Source organism: Podarcis bocagei (genome assembly GCF_964188305.1).
Source record: "Podarcis bocagei genome assembly, chromosome: 7".
In the NCBI taxonomy this organism is placed as follows: domain Eukaryota; kingdom Metazoa; phylum Chordata; class Lepidosauria; order Squamata; family Lacertidae; genus Podarcis; species Podarcis bocagei.
This window is the reverse complement of record NC_138132.1, coordinates 34,687,385-34,703,254: the sequence shown is the minus strand read 5'-3', so window position 1 is coordinate 34,703,254 and position 15,870 is coordinate 34,687,385. Positions and strand designations below refer to the sequence as shown.

At 43.8% G+C, this 15,870-nt stretch overlaps 1 protein-coding gene across 10 annotated transcripts in view; it reads left to right on the top strand.

Moving 5' to 3' along the window:
• MACF1 (microtubule actin crosslinking factor 1) overlaps positions 1-15,870 on the top strand; it is a 203,976-nt gene that overhangs the window by 46,237 nt on the left and 141,869 nt on the right. For all 10 annotated transcript variants that reach the window (XM_081203849.1, XM_081203847.1, XM_081203846.1 and 7 more), the window contains 13 exons: positions 167-286; positions 1,618-1,713; positions 2,335-2,462; positions 2,694-2,787; positions 3,561-3,715; positions 4,111-4,408; positions 5,237-5,365; positions 6,457-6,534; positions 9,243-9,404; positions 10,390-10,494; positions 11,190-11,285; positions 12,944-13,069; positions 15,431-15,583. In XM_081203849.1, the coding sequence (XP_081059975.1) occupies positions 167-286; positions 1,618-1,713; positions 2,335-2,462; positions 2,694-2,787; positions 3,561-3,715; positions 4,111-4,408; positions 5,237-5,365; positions 6,457-6,534; positions 9,243-9,404; positions 10,390-10,494; positions 11,190-11,285; positions 12,944-13,069; positions 15,431-15,583 (1,740 nt within the window). The remainder of the gene's footprint in view (positions 1-166; positions 287-1,617; positions 1,714-2,334; positions 2,463-2,693; positions 2,788-3,560; positions 3,716-4,110; positions 4,409-5,236; positions 5,366-6,456; positions 6,535-9,242; positions 9,405-10,389; positions 10,495-11,189; positions 11,286-12,943; positions 13,070-15,430; positions 15,584-15,870) is intronic.

The following is a 15,870-nucleotide window of genomic DNA, read 5'->3' as shown; positions in this document are numbered from 1 at the left end:
TGTTACCCTGATACAGCATTCTGAGACACTCAGTGGAAAGCATGCATCTGCATGTCTCATCCTTTCTCCAATTTGGCTTAATATTTTTTCTACTGTTCGTTTAGAGCAGTTGCTTCCTTATCATTTATCCCACATAAAAGGCTGTTCTTTCCCTCTTTTTCTGTAGGAAGTGGACACAAGGTGGTTAGAATACCAGAACCATATAGATTCTCTCATCTCCTGGATCAAGCAGCACACGATAATGATGTCTGACAAATCTTTTCCCCAGAACCCTGTAGAGCTCAAGGTAAACTTCAGATCCATTTTCTCTAGCCATGCCTTGTATGTATGCTTCCTTATGTGAGCCCCCCACTCTCCTCTTCACTGAATGATTATTGTTCCCTCTCCTCAAAATCTAAATCAGAATATTTATTGGTATGTGCATGGGGCAAATCATAGCTCAGGTTCATACAATCCCTGAACTGACTTCCAATGATAAGCTTAGTGATTGAGGTACAAAGAGCCACTAATCCCCAAAAGATCAGAGATTCTCTCTTCCTCTCAGCCTGTGTCATCTGTAGCAATCTTATAATTTCTATTGTGTGTGGAGGTCACAATTGGGGAGAGAAGTTTTCACTGGTGAATGATCAAGAACTGACACTGTGAATCTCTTGCTCATGTAGACAGTAGTTACTAGTGTAGGACAGGTGCCCTTGGGACTCCCCATGTGCCATCTGTGTGTCTTCCTCAACTGCCTGGTTGGAATGTGCCCTTGGATTATGATAATGCCTTTTCCTTGTCTAGGTGGAGAACAGAGGGGTGTTTGTGTGCCTGGCTTTTGCATGGCTGGAATGCAGACTGCTGTGCAAAGGGTTAAGGTTATACCTGTTGATCCACCTGTTTTTGCTTCTAGACCAACCTCCTAGTGGCATGTGTCCATTATAAGGTTATCTCATAAAGCGACCCTTGGGATGAAAAAGGCTCCCTGTCCACATAGTGCAGAGTACAGTGATCTGAAAGCAAATACTAGGAGCATGCTAGGTGTTTGTGGATCAGAAGGCTGGAAAGAAGGGGGCATAGCTCATGAATTAGAACATCTGCTTCGTATGCAGAAGGTCTCAGGTTCAATCCGCAGCAGTCTCTCCAGGTAGGGCTGGGAAAGACTGCCTGTTTGTGACCCTGGAGAGTCACTGCCAGTCATCATAGAGATTACTGAACTAGATGAACTGATAGTCTGAAAGGAAGCTTTCTGTGTTTCTAGCCACAGATGACTCAAGTGAGTGAGCCAAGTCAGGGCAAAACAGTTAGCCAGTCTGTTGAGGAGACAGATAATGTTGATCCCTGGAACCCAGATGTTGGCAAGATCCATCCACTAAGGCTCCCCAAATGAAATTTAAGCAGGGACTGGGGTCCACCTTGCATCTTGGTTGAGACTAATGACAAAGACCCAGGCAGCACTGAGCATCTCTTCCAGTTCCCTTCCATTTCTTTTTGCCTTCTGTCTGTTCATTCTTCAGGGATTCTCTGTGGGTGAGGATGGGACACCTTTCCCCCTACACTGTGAGGGCTACTAGATGCTGCATATTTTCCCCACTTCCATGAGTAAAGTGATGACCCCTTTGCTCTCTATTCTTGCAGGCACTTTATAACCAGTACATACACTTCAAAGAAACAGAGATCCCAGCAAAACAGCAAGAAAAACGAAGCATTGAGGATCTGTATAAACTACTGGAGGTGAGACAGGTTCTTGGATGAACAGGCAGTTCTCTTAAACATTAGAAAGAGTTTGGGGGACTTTAGTCACATTTGTTCAGCTTATGTTTATCCTTCAGCAGCCTACCCAGCCTTCTTCATATATCTCTCTGGTTTTTGTCCTTCCTAGTCCCAACCTTATTCTTAAAAAAAAAAATGTTTGTTCCTTGGTCTTGTAGTTTCTTAGCCATTGTTGCATCTCCCTAGTCAGGGGAAGACTATCACAGTAGGAAATTACCTAGGCTCTTAGCATCCCCAAGGCTTTATCTTTATTTTATTTTGTTTATTACATTAATATCCCTCCTTTTTCACCAAGGGGCTCAGGGTGGCATATATGGTTCTCCCCTCCCTACTCCCCATTTTATCCTCACAACTGTGGTAGATTAGAATGAGAGGCATAGACTTGCCCAAGCTCATCCAGTGTGAGCTTTGTGACTGAGTGGGGATTTGAAGTTGAGCCTCCCTGATAGTCCATCACTCCAACCACTACACCGTACCACGTTGGCTCTCATCTTGGCTTGTGCCTGGGTACCGGTAGAGTGAGTCCACAAAGGCCAGTCTCTGGGCCTGAAGAAACAATTCCTCTTCATTTGTGCTTTCCAGACCTGGATTGAATTTGGGCGCCTTAAGCTGCCGCAGGGCTATCACCCCAATGACGTGGAGGAAGAATGGGGCAAGCTCATCATAGAAATGCTGGAACGTGAGAAGTTGCTGCGGCCAGCCGTGGAAAGGTAGGTGGTGAACTGTTGAACAGGATGACTAAGAACACCCTTTCCCTGCCAGCTGGCAATGATAACTATTGTGAAGTCTTTTGTGATGTAGAAAGTAGCATTAAAAACAATTAAACAGATGTCATAATCAATGGTATATAAAACATAAATTCTAATGAATAAATATTCCACTTTTAAAAGTGTTTTTCTGGCTTTCTGTTTTAATTCTGGTGACTGACACGCTTCCTACAGGTTGGAGCTGCTGCTACAGATTGCAAACAAAATCCAGAATGGGACTCTCAGCTGCGAAGAGAAACTTACCCTGGCAAGGAACACGCTTCAAGCTGTGAGTCTTTCCCTTCTGTTATTCAGCTCTCCCTGATATTCTCTCAGATCCACTCCTGCAGGGTCTCAACATGACAAATGAAGGCAGTCAAGACCTCTCAGCTTTCAATCAGCAACAAAACTTGTAGATTCTCTAACTAGGAAAATGCACATATAGAACCAAAGGTTTGGGTGGCTAGAAGAGTTTAATATGTTGGATTTAACACTGCCTCCAGCTCCCAAAGCTTCTTCACTTGTCTATTATCCCCCCTTGCTGTCAGGAACACACAGCTCTCTTATCTGTAGGAGCTGGATGGTGTATTCCTTCGTCTTTCCTTAGGCCTCTCCTTCCTGCCTCCATCCTTCCCACAAGCCTTGCTCCTCTGCCATTCTTCCTCCAGCCTCTGTGTTTTTGCCTTTTGCTCACTCAGCATCCTACCCACCAGCCTCATTACCTCCAATATCTGAAGTGCTCCTTGCCCCTCTGCCCACTTCAGACATGAAACTTGCTCTCATTTCTAGCTCCCTTTCAAGTGCAACCAAACTAGATTTTCATTCCCTGCGCAGATGTAGTACTTTTGGCCAACATTGTATTACTTGACATCTTAAGGATAAACTAGAATGTTCATGAATAGTCCACAACATCATGTCAGCTCAGCTCAATGGGACATTCAAGTGATGGCTATTTCTTTGCTTTTAAAATATGAGCTTCTGCACGTTAGTCAGATCTGCTTGTCCTAGAAATACACTTCAAAGTGAGAAACTCTGTAATAACCTCAAATCCTCTCCTGCCAGGATGAAGCGCACCTGGAGTCGGGCCAGTTGGTGCAATATGAATCTGACGTTGTCATGTACCTCCAGGAGTGTGAAGGGCTCATCCGCCAACTACAGGTGGATGTTCAGATACTCCGGGACGAGAATTACTACCAGCTGGAGGAGCTCGTCTTCAAGTAAGGCGTTTCATGTGTGGAGCCAAGGAATGAGGGTGTGGGTTATATTCAGCTGGGCTCAGAAGGAGCATTTGGTGAACGAGAATGTTCTGATAGATGACATGCACTGTTAATGCAGTCTGGGTGGTGGTGGAACGAGTTTGGCAAATTTAAGCCAAAAATGTCTTGGGGAAACACCTTATTTGGGGCAGGGGGAGCAGAAGAGATTAATATGTTGGGTCATCTTTCAAAAGCTCTTACCCCATCCTGAGGAAGTGTGCAGAAATGGGGTGGTGATGGTGGGTGTGTCTGGCTCGTGTGTGCAGGAACCTGCCCTGGTTGGAGAATGACCTTGTGATCCCACAACCTCATCGGCATTCTCCATTCTGCCCCCTCTCGCTTGATTTCTCTCCCAGGATTGTGAGGCTTCAGGACGAACTGGTGACATTGAGGCTGGAATGCACTAACCTCTATCGGAAGGGGCACTTCTCCTCCCCCTCTTCCTTGGACTTTGTCCAGCCTTCCTCCCTGAGCACCAGGCACCTTAAGGCTGAGCCCTTGCTGAAGGGAACGCACACAACAGCCACCACTGCCTCTACCTCCTGGTTCCGGAAGCCAATGACCCGTGCAGAGCTGGTGGCCATTTCGTCCTCTGAAGATGAGGGCAACCTCCGGTTTGTGTACGAGTTGCTCTCTTGGGTGGAAGAGATGCAGGTGTGTTGTTTAATGTTAAACAAAACATAATTCAGGTGATGAGGTGTTTGTGTGGGCAGAACTGATGACCTTTTCAAATGCTTGGCGTGATCACTTAATACTCATTCTTTAAATCACTTTATTGTTTAAGGGGGCCTGGTTTACACTGCCTTTTGCCAACCTGACATTGCCTAGGTGTTTTGGACTGCATTTCCCATTGGCTGGTACTGATTTAGCAGGATGAAATGTACTATAACTTTTAAATCCTCCATCAGACAATTCCTTGGGAATGACTAGGGAAGTCTTAAACTGGCTTTAAATTATGCCCTGGCTAATGTTCTTGAGCAGCTTACACGAATGTCTCTCTGAATGTCCTTGAGAGGTCGGTCCAAAGTTGACTTAGTTAACTGCATATGCCCAGTTTCTTTTAATGGGACACAGAAAAGGAAGCTGTCCTTAAGTTACATATTTTAAAAGAAGCCCCATGAGAAGAACCCGGCTGGAATAAGGCCAAACATCTGTCCAGTCCAGCATCCAGTTCTCACAGTGGCCAAGCCTCTGAGAAGCTTGCAAGCAGGACCAACATTCAACAGCACTCATCCTCCCTTTCAGCTGTGAGGGCAGAATAAAGTCCTTTTGGGTATTAACCTTTGGGCTAGTAGCCCAGTTCACCTTGGTGAATTTCTTGATTGCCAACAGTTTCCAGAAGAATGGCATGACATGGTAGGAGTGTGATGCTTTCTACCTCTTAATAATTGGGTTGCAGCAAGCAAGGGTTAGCTGCTGTTGTTTTTGCCCACAATTCAGCTGGGAAATGCTGACAGGTTGCCTCTTCTGTGCTGGTTTCAGATGAAGCTGGAGCGGGCTGAATGGGGGAGCGACTTGCCAAGTGTAGAATCCCAACTGGAAGTCCAGCGCCATGTCCACAGCAGTGTGGAAGACCTAGGCTCCAGTGTGAAAGAGGCCAGGATGTATGAGGTAAGCAGGGACTCCTGTGATGGGGTGTGAAGAGCGGCAGGACTGGTTTAGCTCACATCAAGAAAGGCATGGAGGTTCCACAGCAGCTCCAAAGAAGACAAGAAAAGTGTTGGAGAACATAATGTGGGAGGAAAGAACTGGAGGGGGAGCTGATTTTCGCTTGGAGGAGACGATCCTCCTACTGCAGGAAGGGGTTGCTTTAGAGTAGCCTTTCCTCTCTAGCTTGCACTCAGCTCCAAATGCTTTGGATGTCAACTCCCACCACAAACATGATGGTTGGGATGGTTGGAGTTACAGCTCAAAACATCTGGAGCTGGTCACCATCTTTATGGGGAAGGTGGCCTGGGCGACTTTATATGCAAGCTATTTACACTTGGTTTTGGAGAAGCAAAAATATAAATCTGTAGAATTAGAGAGATGGCCAGGCTTTCTTTTGTCAGCTTGAGTATCATTTTCTGCCCCACTAAGTTCATGTTCCTGAAAGGAGATCTCATGCAGTTGTTGCTGTATTGGGGCCTCTGGGGTGTGTTTCTCTAAGGATAAAATACATTCTAAGGCAGGGGTTGCCAAAGTAGTGCACTCCAGAATTCGTTGGACTCCAGGTCTCATCAGCCCCAGCAAGCATGACTAATGTTCATGAATTATAGGAGTTGTAGTCCAGGGACATTAGGCTACCACTGCTCCAAGGGGGAAACACATCTTGGGACAGTCTGTGTTTGTGGAGGGTTTTGATAGTGTGAAAATGGGCCCTGAGGAGGAGGAATAAGTTCCATGGCTAAAAGGGACACATAGAAGTCTACTGTGCTCAGATTTTATTGTTCTGCTTTCAACAGGCCATCTGCCAGGGATTATTAGCTGTGATTCCTGCACTGCACGGGGTTAGACTAGATGATCCTTGGGGTCCCTTACAACTCTACAATTCTATGATTCTATATTTTATGATGCATGCAAGATTTGGGAAAGTGGAGAGATAAGGAAGAGACGAGAGAATTTCAATAGGACCTCCAGCTTTCTGTGCATTTCTAGTTGGACATGTAACTTTTGAGCTGCTTCTGATTCTCTTCATTTTCTCTTCCTCCTGTTTTTTAAAGGGTAAAATGTCTCAGAATTTCCACACTAGTTACACGGAGACACTGGGGAAGCTGGAGACCCAGTACTGCAAACTGATGGTGAGTTGTATTTTGGGTTGATTCCTGTAGCCAGCAAAGTGTCAGGGAACCTCATTCAAGTTCACAAGTTGTTGGAAGCCCCTCAAAGCTGTAAATTGCAACTTGATTCATGGAGGCTTAAAATTTTTGCCTGTGTGTCTAAAACCCTTTCTGTGCAATCTCTTTTAAATAAAGGTTTGTCTGTTCCTTGTTTTGTGGTTTACAATCTACCTCACATCTTCAAGGAGTGCTTCTGTGGCAGAAGAATGAGAATGTCTCCTTTAAGAAGCACTTGCTATGCAGTCTTTTCATTGATTTAGTTAAAGCATTTTTCTCCTGTTCTTTACCCCGCTGCCACTCGTCCCCAAAAGAAAAGAAAGGCTTATATCAATATGAAGTCAGTTCCTGCCCTCAGATTTATAACACAAAAGGAAAGGGGATTGGGAAGAATGAGGAAAAATAGCAAAGGCACAACTTCTTAGTTACAGAGTTGTTGTAATGACCAGCTGGAATGGCAAGAGTTCAGCAATATGGGGACCCTAAAGTTGATCCAGTGGAGAGACCTGGCATTTCTGTCTCTCCCTCTGCTTTGTTCCTTGGGAAATATCATACTGTCCCCACTCCCTGGTACAATAACAGTAATGACTGTGTTAGAGAGCAGATAAGTCATGCTGCTGCCAGGGCTATCAGTTCAGACACATTTCTTCTTCTTCTTCTTCTTCTTCTTCTTCTTCTTCTTCTTCTTCTTCTTCTTCTTCTTCTTCTTCTTCTCCTCCTCCTCCTCCTCCTCCTCCTCCTCCTCCTCCTCTTCCTCTTCCTCTTCCTCTTCCTCCTCCAAAAGACAAAGTAGCATGCCAATATAATAACAACAAAAATGGGGCCTCTTGGAAGCAACCTGCAGTCACACATGCAGTTTGCTCTGGTACAACACAAGAAAGCCCATCTAATTCTTTTCTTTTTTCGTAAATAATTTTTTGTTGGTTTCACTGTTTCAACTTCAACAATAATTTTCCATCAAACAAGAATGAGAAATACAAAATATCCAACATGAAGTATAAGAACTAAAACAAAAAAATATTTTCGGAGGTTCTCTTTAACCTCCTGACATCCCTCCATTTCCTTTCCTGGTTCATGGAATATATATATTTTCTGCATAAATATACTTAAACATCTTTTTTCTTGTCCTTTTTATTTTATCCTAATTACATACCATCAGTTTTTATTGTTCCAGTTCAAATTTCCTTCCATAAACTTTATCTTATTTTAACTACTTGCAAGTGTTTAGTCAAAGCCTGCCAATGTTTCTACTTGTTTACAATATTTTTGTACATATACAATAAATGCCTCCCATTCTTTTTTAAATTTCTCAGTGTTGTCTCTGAGTTTTTCTGTAAGTTTTGCCATTTCTGCATAGTCCATTATTTTCAATTGCCATTCTTCCATTGTTGGTATCTTATCTTCCTTCCACCTTTGGGCTAGCAAGATCCGGGCTGCTGCTGTTGTGTACATAAACAGTTTTTTCTTTTCCTTTTCTTTTCTGTTATTCCTAGTAAAAACGCTTCTGGCTTTTTGGTAAAAGTCATTTTAAACATTTTCTTCAGTTCATTATATATCATTTCCCAGTAATTTTAGCCATTTTACACTCCCACCACATAAGCACCCTCTTTTTCTTTACATTTCCAACACTTATTAGAACTTGTTCTATACATTTTTGCAAGTTTTACCGGTGTTATGTACCAACAATACATCATTTTCATATAGTTCTCTTTCAGTGTTGTACATGCAGTAAATTTCAAATCCACTTTCCAAAGCTTTTCCCAGTCACTCATTTGGATATTATGTCCCAGATCTCTCTAATCTAATTCCTAATATACTAGGCTACAATAGTGCTGTGGGTTACCCCACAGTGTGCAGCCGCCCCAGCGCCTTTTCCTTCTCATCAGATCAGAGTCTTCCATTCATCTGTTGTGGTCCATGCTCTGGCTCTGGCTCATTTATGTATGCAATAAATGCAAACCAGATTGCATGAAAGTTGTCCACATTTCCAAATCTTCCGGCCACACATGCAGAACACGTAGGTTTATCAACCAAGTGTCACCCCACCCCACCCTCTGAAACCACAAATCGGTTAACAGTGCCTTTCCCCAATGTTTGACTATTTCTATCCTAGCAGCTGCCAGCAGATAAATGATCTGCTCCTTAAAAAGCAGAACTGACTTAGAACCATCAATTTTTAATATAACGGAATGTGACTCTTCCCCATCCTCCCTATGCTACGATCTTCTTTTGTTTGTGCATTTTAAATATTACTTCAGAAATGGTGCATTATGCTTCTCTCATGTGATATAGTTGCACAGGTGGTTTGGTTTTTAAAACAGAGAAGGTGGACCCCAGCACATGTGTATCAGTAGCCATTGTTTGCAATGAGGACCTGGTGCCTCTGCAATGGAAAAGGACTCATGGGTGTTTTCTACTAACCCTAAAATGTAATAGGAGAGCATGTAAAAAAGGGTTTGAAGAATAACTTGACAATGTGGGGATTTCTGACAAGGCATCTGGGAAGGAGGGTGGTCAGCATCAGAAGAGCCTGGCTGCTGGTTCAGGCCAAAGGGGTCCTGCAGTCCAGAATCCTGTCCTCACAGTGGCCAGCCAGAAGCCTTTGGGAGGCCCTCAAGCAGACAATCCCCAGAGTGGCAGGAAATGTAACAAAGTATGTTGTCTTTTTGCAGGAAACCTCCAGCTTCCGACTACACCACCTCCAGAGTTTGTATGGGTTTGTGTCTCGAGCGACGACTGAGCTAATTTGGCTCAATGAAAAGGAAGAAGAGGAGCTGGCATATGACTGGAGTGACAATAATCCCAATATGGCTGCCAAGAAGAATTATTTCTCGGTGAGTAGGAGGGGCTGGATGTGGCCAAGTGTTTGCAGTGCCTCTATGGTGTTCTGTATTCTGGAAGCGGCAGAGTTCCACATTTCTCAATTAAGCTCTGCGTTCAGGAAAACTTACAGGTTTCAGTTTATTTTCTCAGAAGTGCCTTATTTTGCTTGTGTTTCCTTTTGAAATTCCCCGGTCAAGCTGCTGGCTGATATTCAACTAAGTTTTTCTCAGAGTAGACCCATTGAAATGAATGAACATGAATGAGTACATTAATTTTAGTAGGTCTGCTCTGAGTAAAAAATAATAATTGACTATCACCCATAGTGCCAGTGAGTTTCGTTTGAACCAAAGCAGCTTATAATAAAAATGGGGGGGGGGGGGTTATCAACAAAAATGCTGTTCAGCGTGAATTAATAGTAGTAGTATCAACAACCCCATTGAGAAGCAACCCCCACTCTCAAAAAATAACTAAATCAAGCCCAAAGGCTTTCATAAAGAGGGAAGTCTTAGCATGGATGCAAGTACTGGGGCTTAGCAGGCTATTGCTCCATAAAATAACCAGCCTCCCAGTCATTTAAGGCTTTAATGGTAAGAAGCTTCAAACACCTTGAGTTGATGATTGCCTTCATGGCCGAGAACAGATTTAAGCCTTGGTTTCCCCAACTTTTCTGTTCTTGCTCAAATGTGAATTGCTGTCAATGCTCAGAGTTCTTGCAGGCAGTGGGGCTGTAAAACAGCTGTGGCCAGCCTATGGCTGATCTATAGATTACATTATCCCTGACCAATGGCTGATGGACGTTGTAGTCCAGCAACATCTGGAGAGCCACAAGTTCCCTTTTCCTGCTGTGAAGTTTCATGGCTAAAGTTTCCAATACTGCCGCACGTCTACGTGCCTCCTGCCAGTCATCCTGTGATGCCTACCAACAGTGAGGCAAACCTATTGTCTGATTTTGCTGTAGGGAATGTTATTGGTCCTCTTTGTGTTTCTGCTATGCAGGAGCTCACAATGGAGCTAGAGGAGAAACAGGATGTGTTTCGCTCCCTGCAAGACACAGCTGAGATACTGTCATTGGAGAATCACCCAGCCAAGCAGACTGTGGAGGTAAGAGATCGCTTGGAGGGGGGCATGCTTTTGGGTTGTGAGCACTTTAACATGTGTGTTATGCAAGACATCTTCATAGGATACCTTGATGTATTTCAGTACGATTGCATCTTCTGCGCATTACGGTAATTTGTGCCTTTTCAGCCTTCCATGGTTGAAGGCTGGCTGGCTGGTTGAAATTGCACAGAATAAATGCACACAAGGTTTTCCTGGCTTGAAAAGAGCTTTTCACCTCTCTGCCTTGCTTACTGGGCAAGGCCATCTTGTCATGCCAACTCTGGAACCTTGGGTATTGTTGCATGAGGTCTTGTGGGAACTCAGCCAGCCCTATGGGATTGTGCGAGAGCATCCCAGAGCTGGTGCACTGAGTGGGCTTTGCCTGGTAAGCAAGGCAGAGAGCTTAAAACCTCTTTGTGTGAGCTGGCACGAGAAGAGGGCCTTGTGAAAACAGCTGTTTTAAAGTTTTTTGTTACAGCCAGTTGCCCCTTCCTGTATTCCTGACCATAAGCCTTGATTGCGTGGCCGATTTTACTTTATTTAAAATATTTCTTGACTACCCTTCATCCAAACAGGGTGGTCTTACAATGGGCATGAATAAAACCAGATACAAATTCAGCAAAGGTCTGAGCAGGCTGTAGTTGTTGTATGCAATTGTACAAAAAACGCTCTTTTGTCTTTTGTTTGGTTTTTCACAGGCATACAGTGCAGCAGTGCAGACTCAGTGGCAGTGGATCAAGCAGTTGTGCTTGTGTGTGGATCAGCATGTGAAGGAGAACACAGCTTACTTTCAGGTACAGGGAATTCTCCGTGGCTGCGCATCAGCAGTTAACTCATGAAGTCAAAACTAATGCCCTGTTGAAAATTTCTCCCCCTTTTTTTCACCCGTTCTCCATCAATTAATCAGAAAAGAAATGGCATTCAAAAATGATTAAATGGCAGAGGAAATATCTGTGATATTTCCATGGATGGGGTGCAGGGATTTTCTTACACTTACCTTACTTTAGAGGTGAGTTTAGGGATGTGTATGAATGTCTTTTATGTCATTCTACATCTCTCTGGTGGTCTGCACTTCGAAGCCTCCCTGGGTGTTTGCTCTTCCATTAAAACCCAGGAAAAGGACACCATAGCATTAGCTCCTCCCATGGGGTTTTTTTTTTCAATTCTGCAAGTATGGACAGCCAGGGAGGCTGCAGAGTGCTGGAGGAATGTTTACTAGAATGAAAAACACACATACCTCCTGAATGACCTTGTAATGCTAAGGTAAGGTCAAAACCCTGCACCCACCAGAATTTTAAAGGAATGCTTAAGTTCCCCAAGAGTGAGACAGCATAACTTAAGCTTCTTTCTCAGAGGAGGAAATGTTTGAGTAACTGTAGGATAGATATTGACACACCATGAGTCAGAAGACACTCAAACGCTGCTGCCGCCGAGCAGTACAGAACCCCACCCCTGCCTAACTAGTAGTGAGAACATTTCTTGCTTATTTTCCCTCACTGCTACTGCTCCCACCATATTTCTTCTCTTGTCTTATTTATTTGTTAAAAGGTTTATATCCTGCTATTCATCGCAAGTGATAGTAGAATCTTAGAGTTGGAAGGGACCCAACATGTAGTCCAACCCCCTGCAATGCAGGAATATCAGCTAAAGCATCCATGACAGATGGTCATCCAACCTCTGCTTAGAAACCTCCAAGAAAGGAGAGTCTACCACCTCTCATGGGAGTCTGTTCCACTGTCAAACAGCTCTTACTGTCAGAAATTTTTTCTTTATGTTTAGTCAGAATCTCCCTTCTTGTAATTTGAAGCCACTTATTCGAGTCCTACCCTCCAGAGCAGGAGAAAACAAGCATTTTCCCCCTTCCATGTGACAACCCTTTAGATATTTGAAGATGGCTATCGGATCTCCTCTCAGTTTCCTCCTTCCCAGGCTAAACATACTTCAGAGTAGGATCAAATATAACAATACAAAAACATACAATCAACCCATCTCAAGCTTTGCTAGTAGAAGAGTAAATCAGCTCTTGGCTTGTGTGATTTGGTAGCAGCATGGAGGTTGCAGACTGTGCAAATTCCTGGCCAAGCCAAGCAACTAGAGAAAACGTCCTCCTTTTAGTTACTTTATTAGAGAGGCATCAATATAACTTATCTTGGGCTTGTTTTCTCAGAATTGGATCAGGATCAAGACTTGTTAATTATCTTGATCATGTTCCATTCTTTAGAAAACAGGTCCAAAATGAGCCATACTGGTATGTCTCTAATCAAATAACCCAAAGGAGGCTGTTTTCTCTGGTTACTGGCCTTCCTTTTTCATGATGAAAATGCCTTTGAGCAAGTTGAATGGATGCTTTCTTTTCAGTTTTTCAGGTAAATTCTGCTCTTTCATAAAACATGCAATAAGAAACCTCTGGCTGGTATTTTGACAAAGGGGAAACGTTTTTGTGCTTTTGCAGTTCTTCAGTGATGCCCGTGATTCAGAGACATACTTGAAGAACCTCCAAGATACCATCAAACGGAAGTATTCTTGTGACTGCAACACCAGCCTGACACGCCTGGAGGACCTGCTCCAGGATTCCATGGTGGGTGCTCTTTGGGCAGATCTCAAGGTCATACAGATTTTGGCACATTATACCAGAATCATAGTTGCAAGAGACCACAAAGGTAAATGAATCCAGTCCCTGCTGATGCAGGAGATCATCTGCTGCAGCACCCCTGATAGCGGGTCATCCATTCTCTGCATTATAATCTCTAACAATAAGAGTCCACACTTTCCAAGGCAGCCTCTCAAACAGCTTGTACCATCAAGAAGCCATTAGATCCTTTAGTGTCTGACATACATCAATTTGTTGTGATGATCTAACCCTCTCAGTGGCATCCAAGAATCCTCAAGTTTCCCCCCAGTAATTTTGCTTACATTGCATCTCTGCATTGCTTCCTTCTCTGTGCTTTATTTTAAAAAGTAAAAAAAAATGTGCACGTCTTTTCAAAGTCTGCCTATTTTCCTCTCAAATGTTCCCTGAACTGCATTGTTTAACTATCCTTGTGTTTCAGTTCCACTCCCCACTATGAAATGCTTACTTGAGTGTGACCTCTAGCATGCTATTTATTTTCATTTTGCTAACTCCTCCTGCTGCTGCTATGAGCACATGATGGTGGCTTTTGCCACTGATTGTCTACCACAAATGGCAGTCGTTCACCAGAGTTTCGGGCAATGAGAATTTGTTCCTGCAAAGCATGTGCTCTATCTCTGAGCTGTAGCCTCTTCCACCTTACACTGAGTCAACCCGTTGGTCCATCTAGTCCAGTGTTACCTCCTTTGACTGGCAGCAGCCCTCAGCGTTCATGTGTCTTCACCACTGTCTGGAACTAGGTAAAATACAGCCATCGTGAGCAAGCAGTTGTATGGGAAATAGTTCTGCTGTAGTCCCTGTCCATCTAACTCAAAATATCAGTGTTTGATGGTTGACTTCAACTGGGGAAGTAGGCAGAAGCATTTGGCCACCATGACCTTTGAACAAGAGGAGCAGGCAATGTGAAGTGTTAGGACTGTTCAGTGCAGTGCAGGCTTTGCTGACAAAGGTCTTGGCATAGGGTCTTTGGCAAGAGTGGGGCAGCTCAATGAATGGAAAGGGTATGACCGTTTGTCGTTAAGTAACATTATGGCCAAAGGCATTGAGAGAGTAGGAAAGGAGGAAAAGGGGGTGCAAGACAAAGAGTGCTGGGAGACAGAAGGCAGTGCATGTGCAGGATGAAACAGAATTGTAGAGCTGGAAGGAACCCAAAGGCTCATCTAGTCCAACTGCCTACAATTCAGGAATCACAGCTAAGAGCTGTGAGAAGGTGCACATGAAACCTGCTGTGGGGAGGATGCTGAAAACATCCTCCCTGAGATGTGTTTAACTCTGCAAATCCCTCGGAATGTTGTGCTTGCTGGGGCTGATGGGAGCTTTAGGACGGACTGCTGCATCGTAGACCTGCTAATCTTACTGCAGTTCCAAAAGAAGATGGGTTCCTTGAGCCAAGGGAGATGCATCAGCACAAGGTGGAGCCTGTCTTGCAATGGTTCTGACAGACTAAAAACATGGGACTGCTTCAGTTGTATGTAGACCATGAGAGTCCGTGGGAGGCAGCAAAGATTCTTTACAGGCAGTCAAAAGGGAAAGCTTTGGCCCATGTGTGAGACGCTTCCTTTATCAGAATAAATGAGTTAAAGTTGTATTTCTTCCAACCATGCTCCCCGGGACAGGAGAAGGTAGCTTGTTTTAAACCTTTTCTTTCTTTCTTTCTTTCTTTCTTTCTTTCTTTCTTTCTCTCTCTCTCTCTCTCTCTCTCTCTCTCTCTCTCTCTCTCTCCCCACATCATTTCCCCAGCTTTCTTTTTTCTATATCAGGTTTAAAATTGCTTAAATACATACATTGAAACTACCTGAACAATCTTTTTCACACAGTTCTCATGCCTTCTTTTATTTCACCTTTTTACAAAAATCCAGGTAGTTTTTCCTTCTTTTTCCCAGTGAAAAATGGTGGGTTTGGGCCTTGTTGCACTGTTCACTGCTTTGCAGATAATTCTGAATTTTGAACCTAGTAGTAATGTTTTAACTCTGCATGCAACTTTCGGTGTGGCAGGGGGTGAGTGGGCAGGGAGGACTTGGAGATAATTGGTCCTCTTGCCTGGAATAGTATTAAATATGGATTGTCTCTGTACTCCCTGCCCTACTCCCACTTCTGCATGGAGAAGTTGCAAATGAGTGTGTGTGCGCACATGAAGACATGGACACACATACAACCCTACCTATACTTGCCCTCTAAAACCCAAACTTCCATTGACCAAATGCTAGCTCCTCAGAGGGCAGTGTGGGCATGAGGTTTCTGGCCATTCTTCTCCTGCCTGTCCTTGCCCTTCTGTTCCATCCATCCTTCTTGCCTTTCTCATTTTGACAGGATGAAAAAGAGCAGCTGATCCAGTCCAAGAGTTCCGTTGCCAGCTTGGTGGGTAGGTCCAAAAGCATTGTGCAGCTGAAGCCACGAAACCCTGACCATGTTTTGCAGAACACCATCTCTGTGAAGGCCATCTGTGATTATCGCCAAATTGAGGTGAGCTGATAACAGCTGACGTGAAACTTCCTTTGGATTCTGAGTGTTCTGTTTATTCTCTAAATCAGACATCCGCGAGTTTAAATCCAGGCTCTCCTCCTTTGAATTTATAAACCTCTCAGGTTTCAAAGCCAGTGTTCAGTGATGGCCTTGAGATAGTATGGTATAAGATAATACATAGGCAAAGCGATGATGATGATGATGATACATTGCAGTGTTTGACATAAGGATTACTGTGACAATTTGGCTGAATTTGAGAACATACTGGTATAGCTTTATCAGAACAA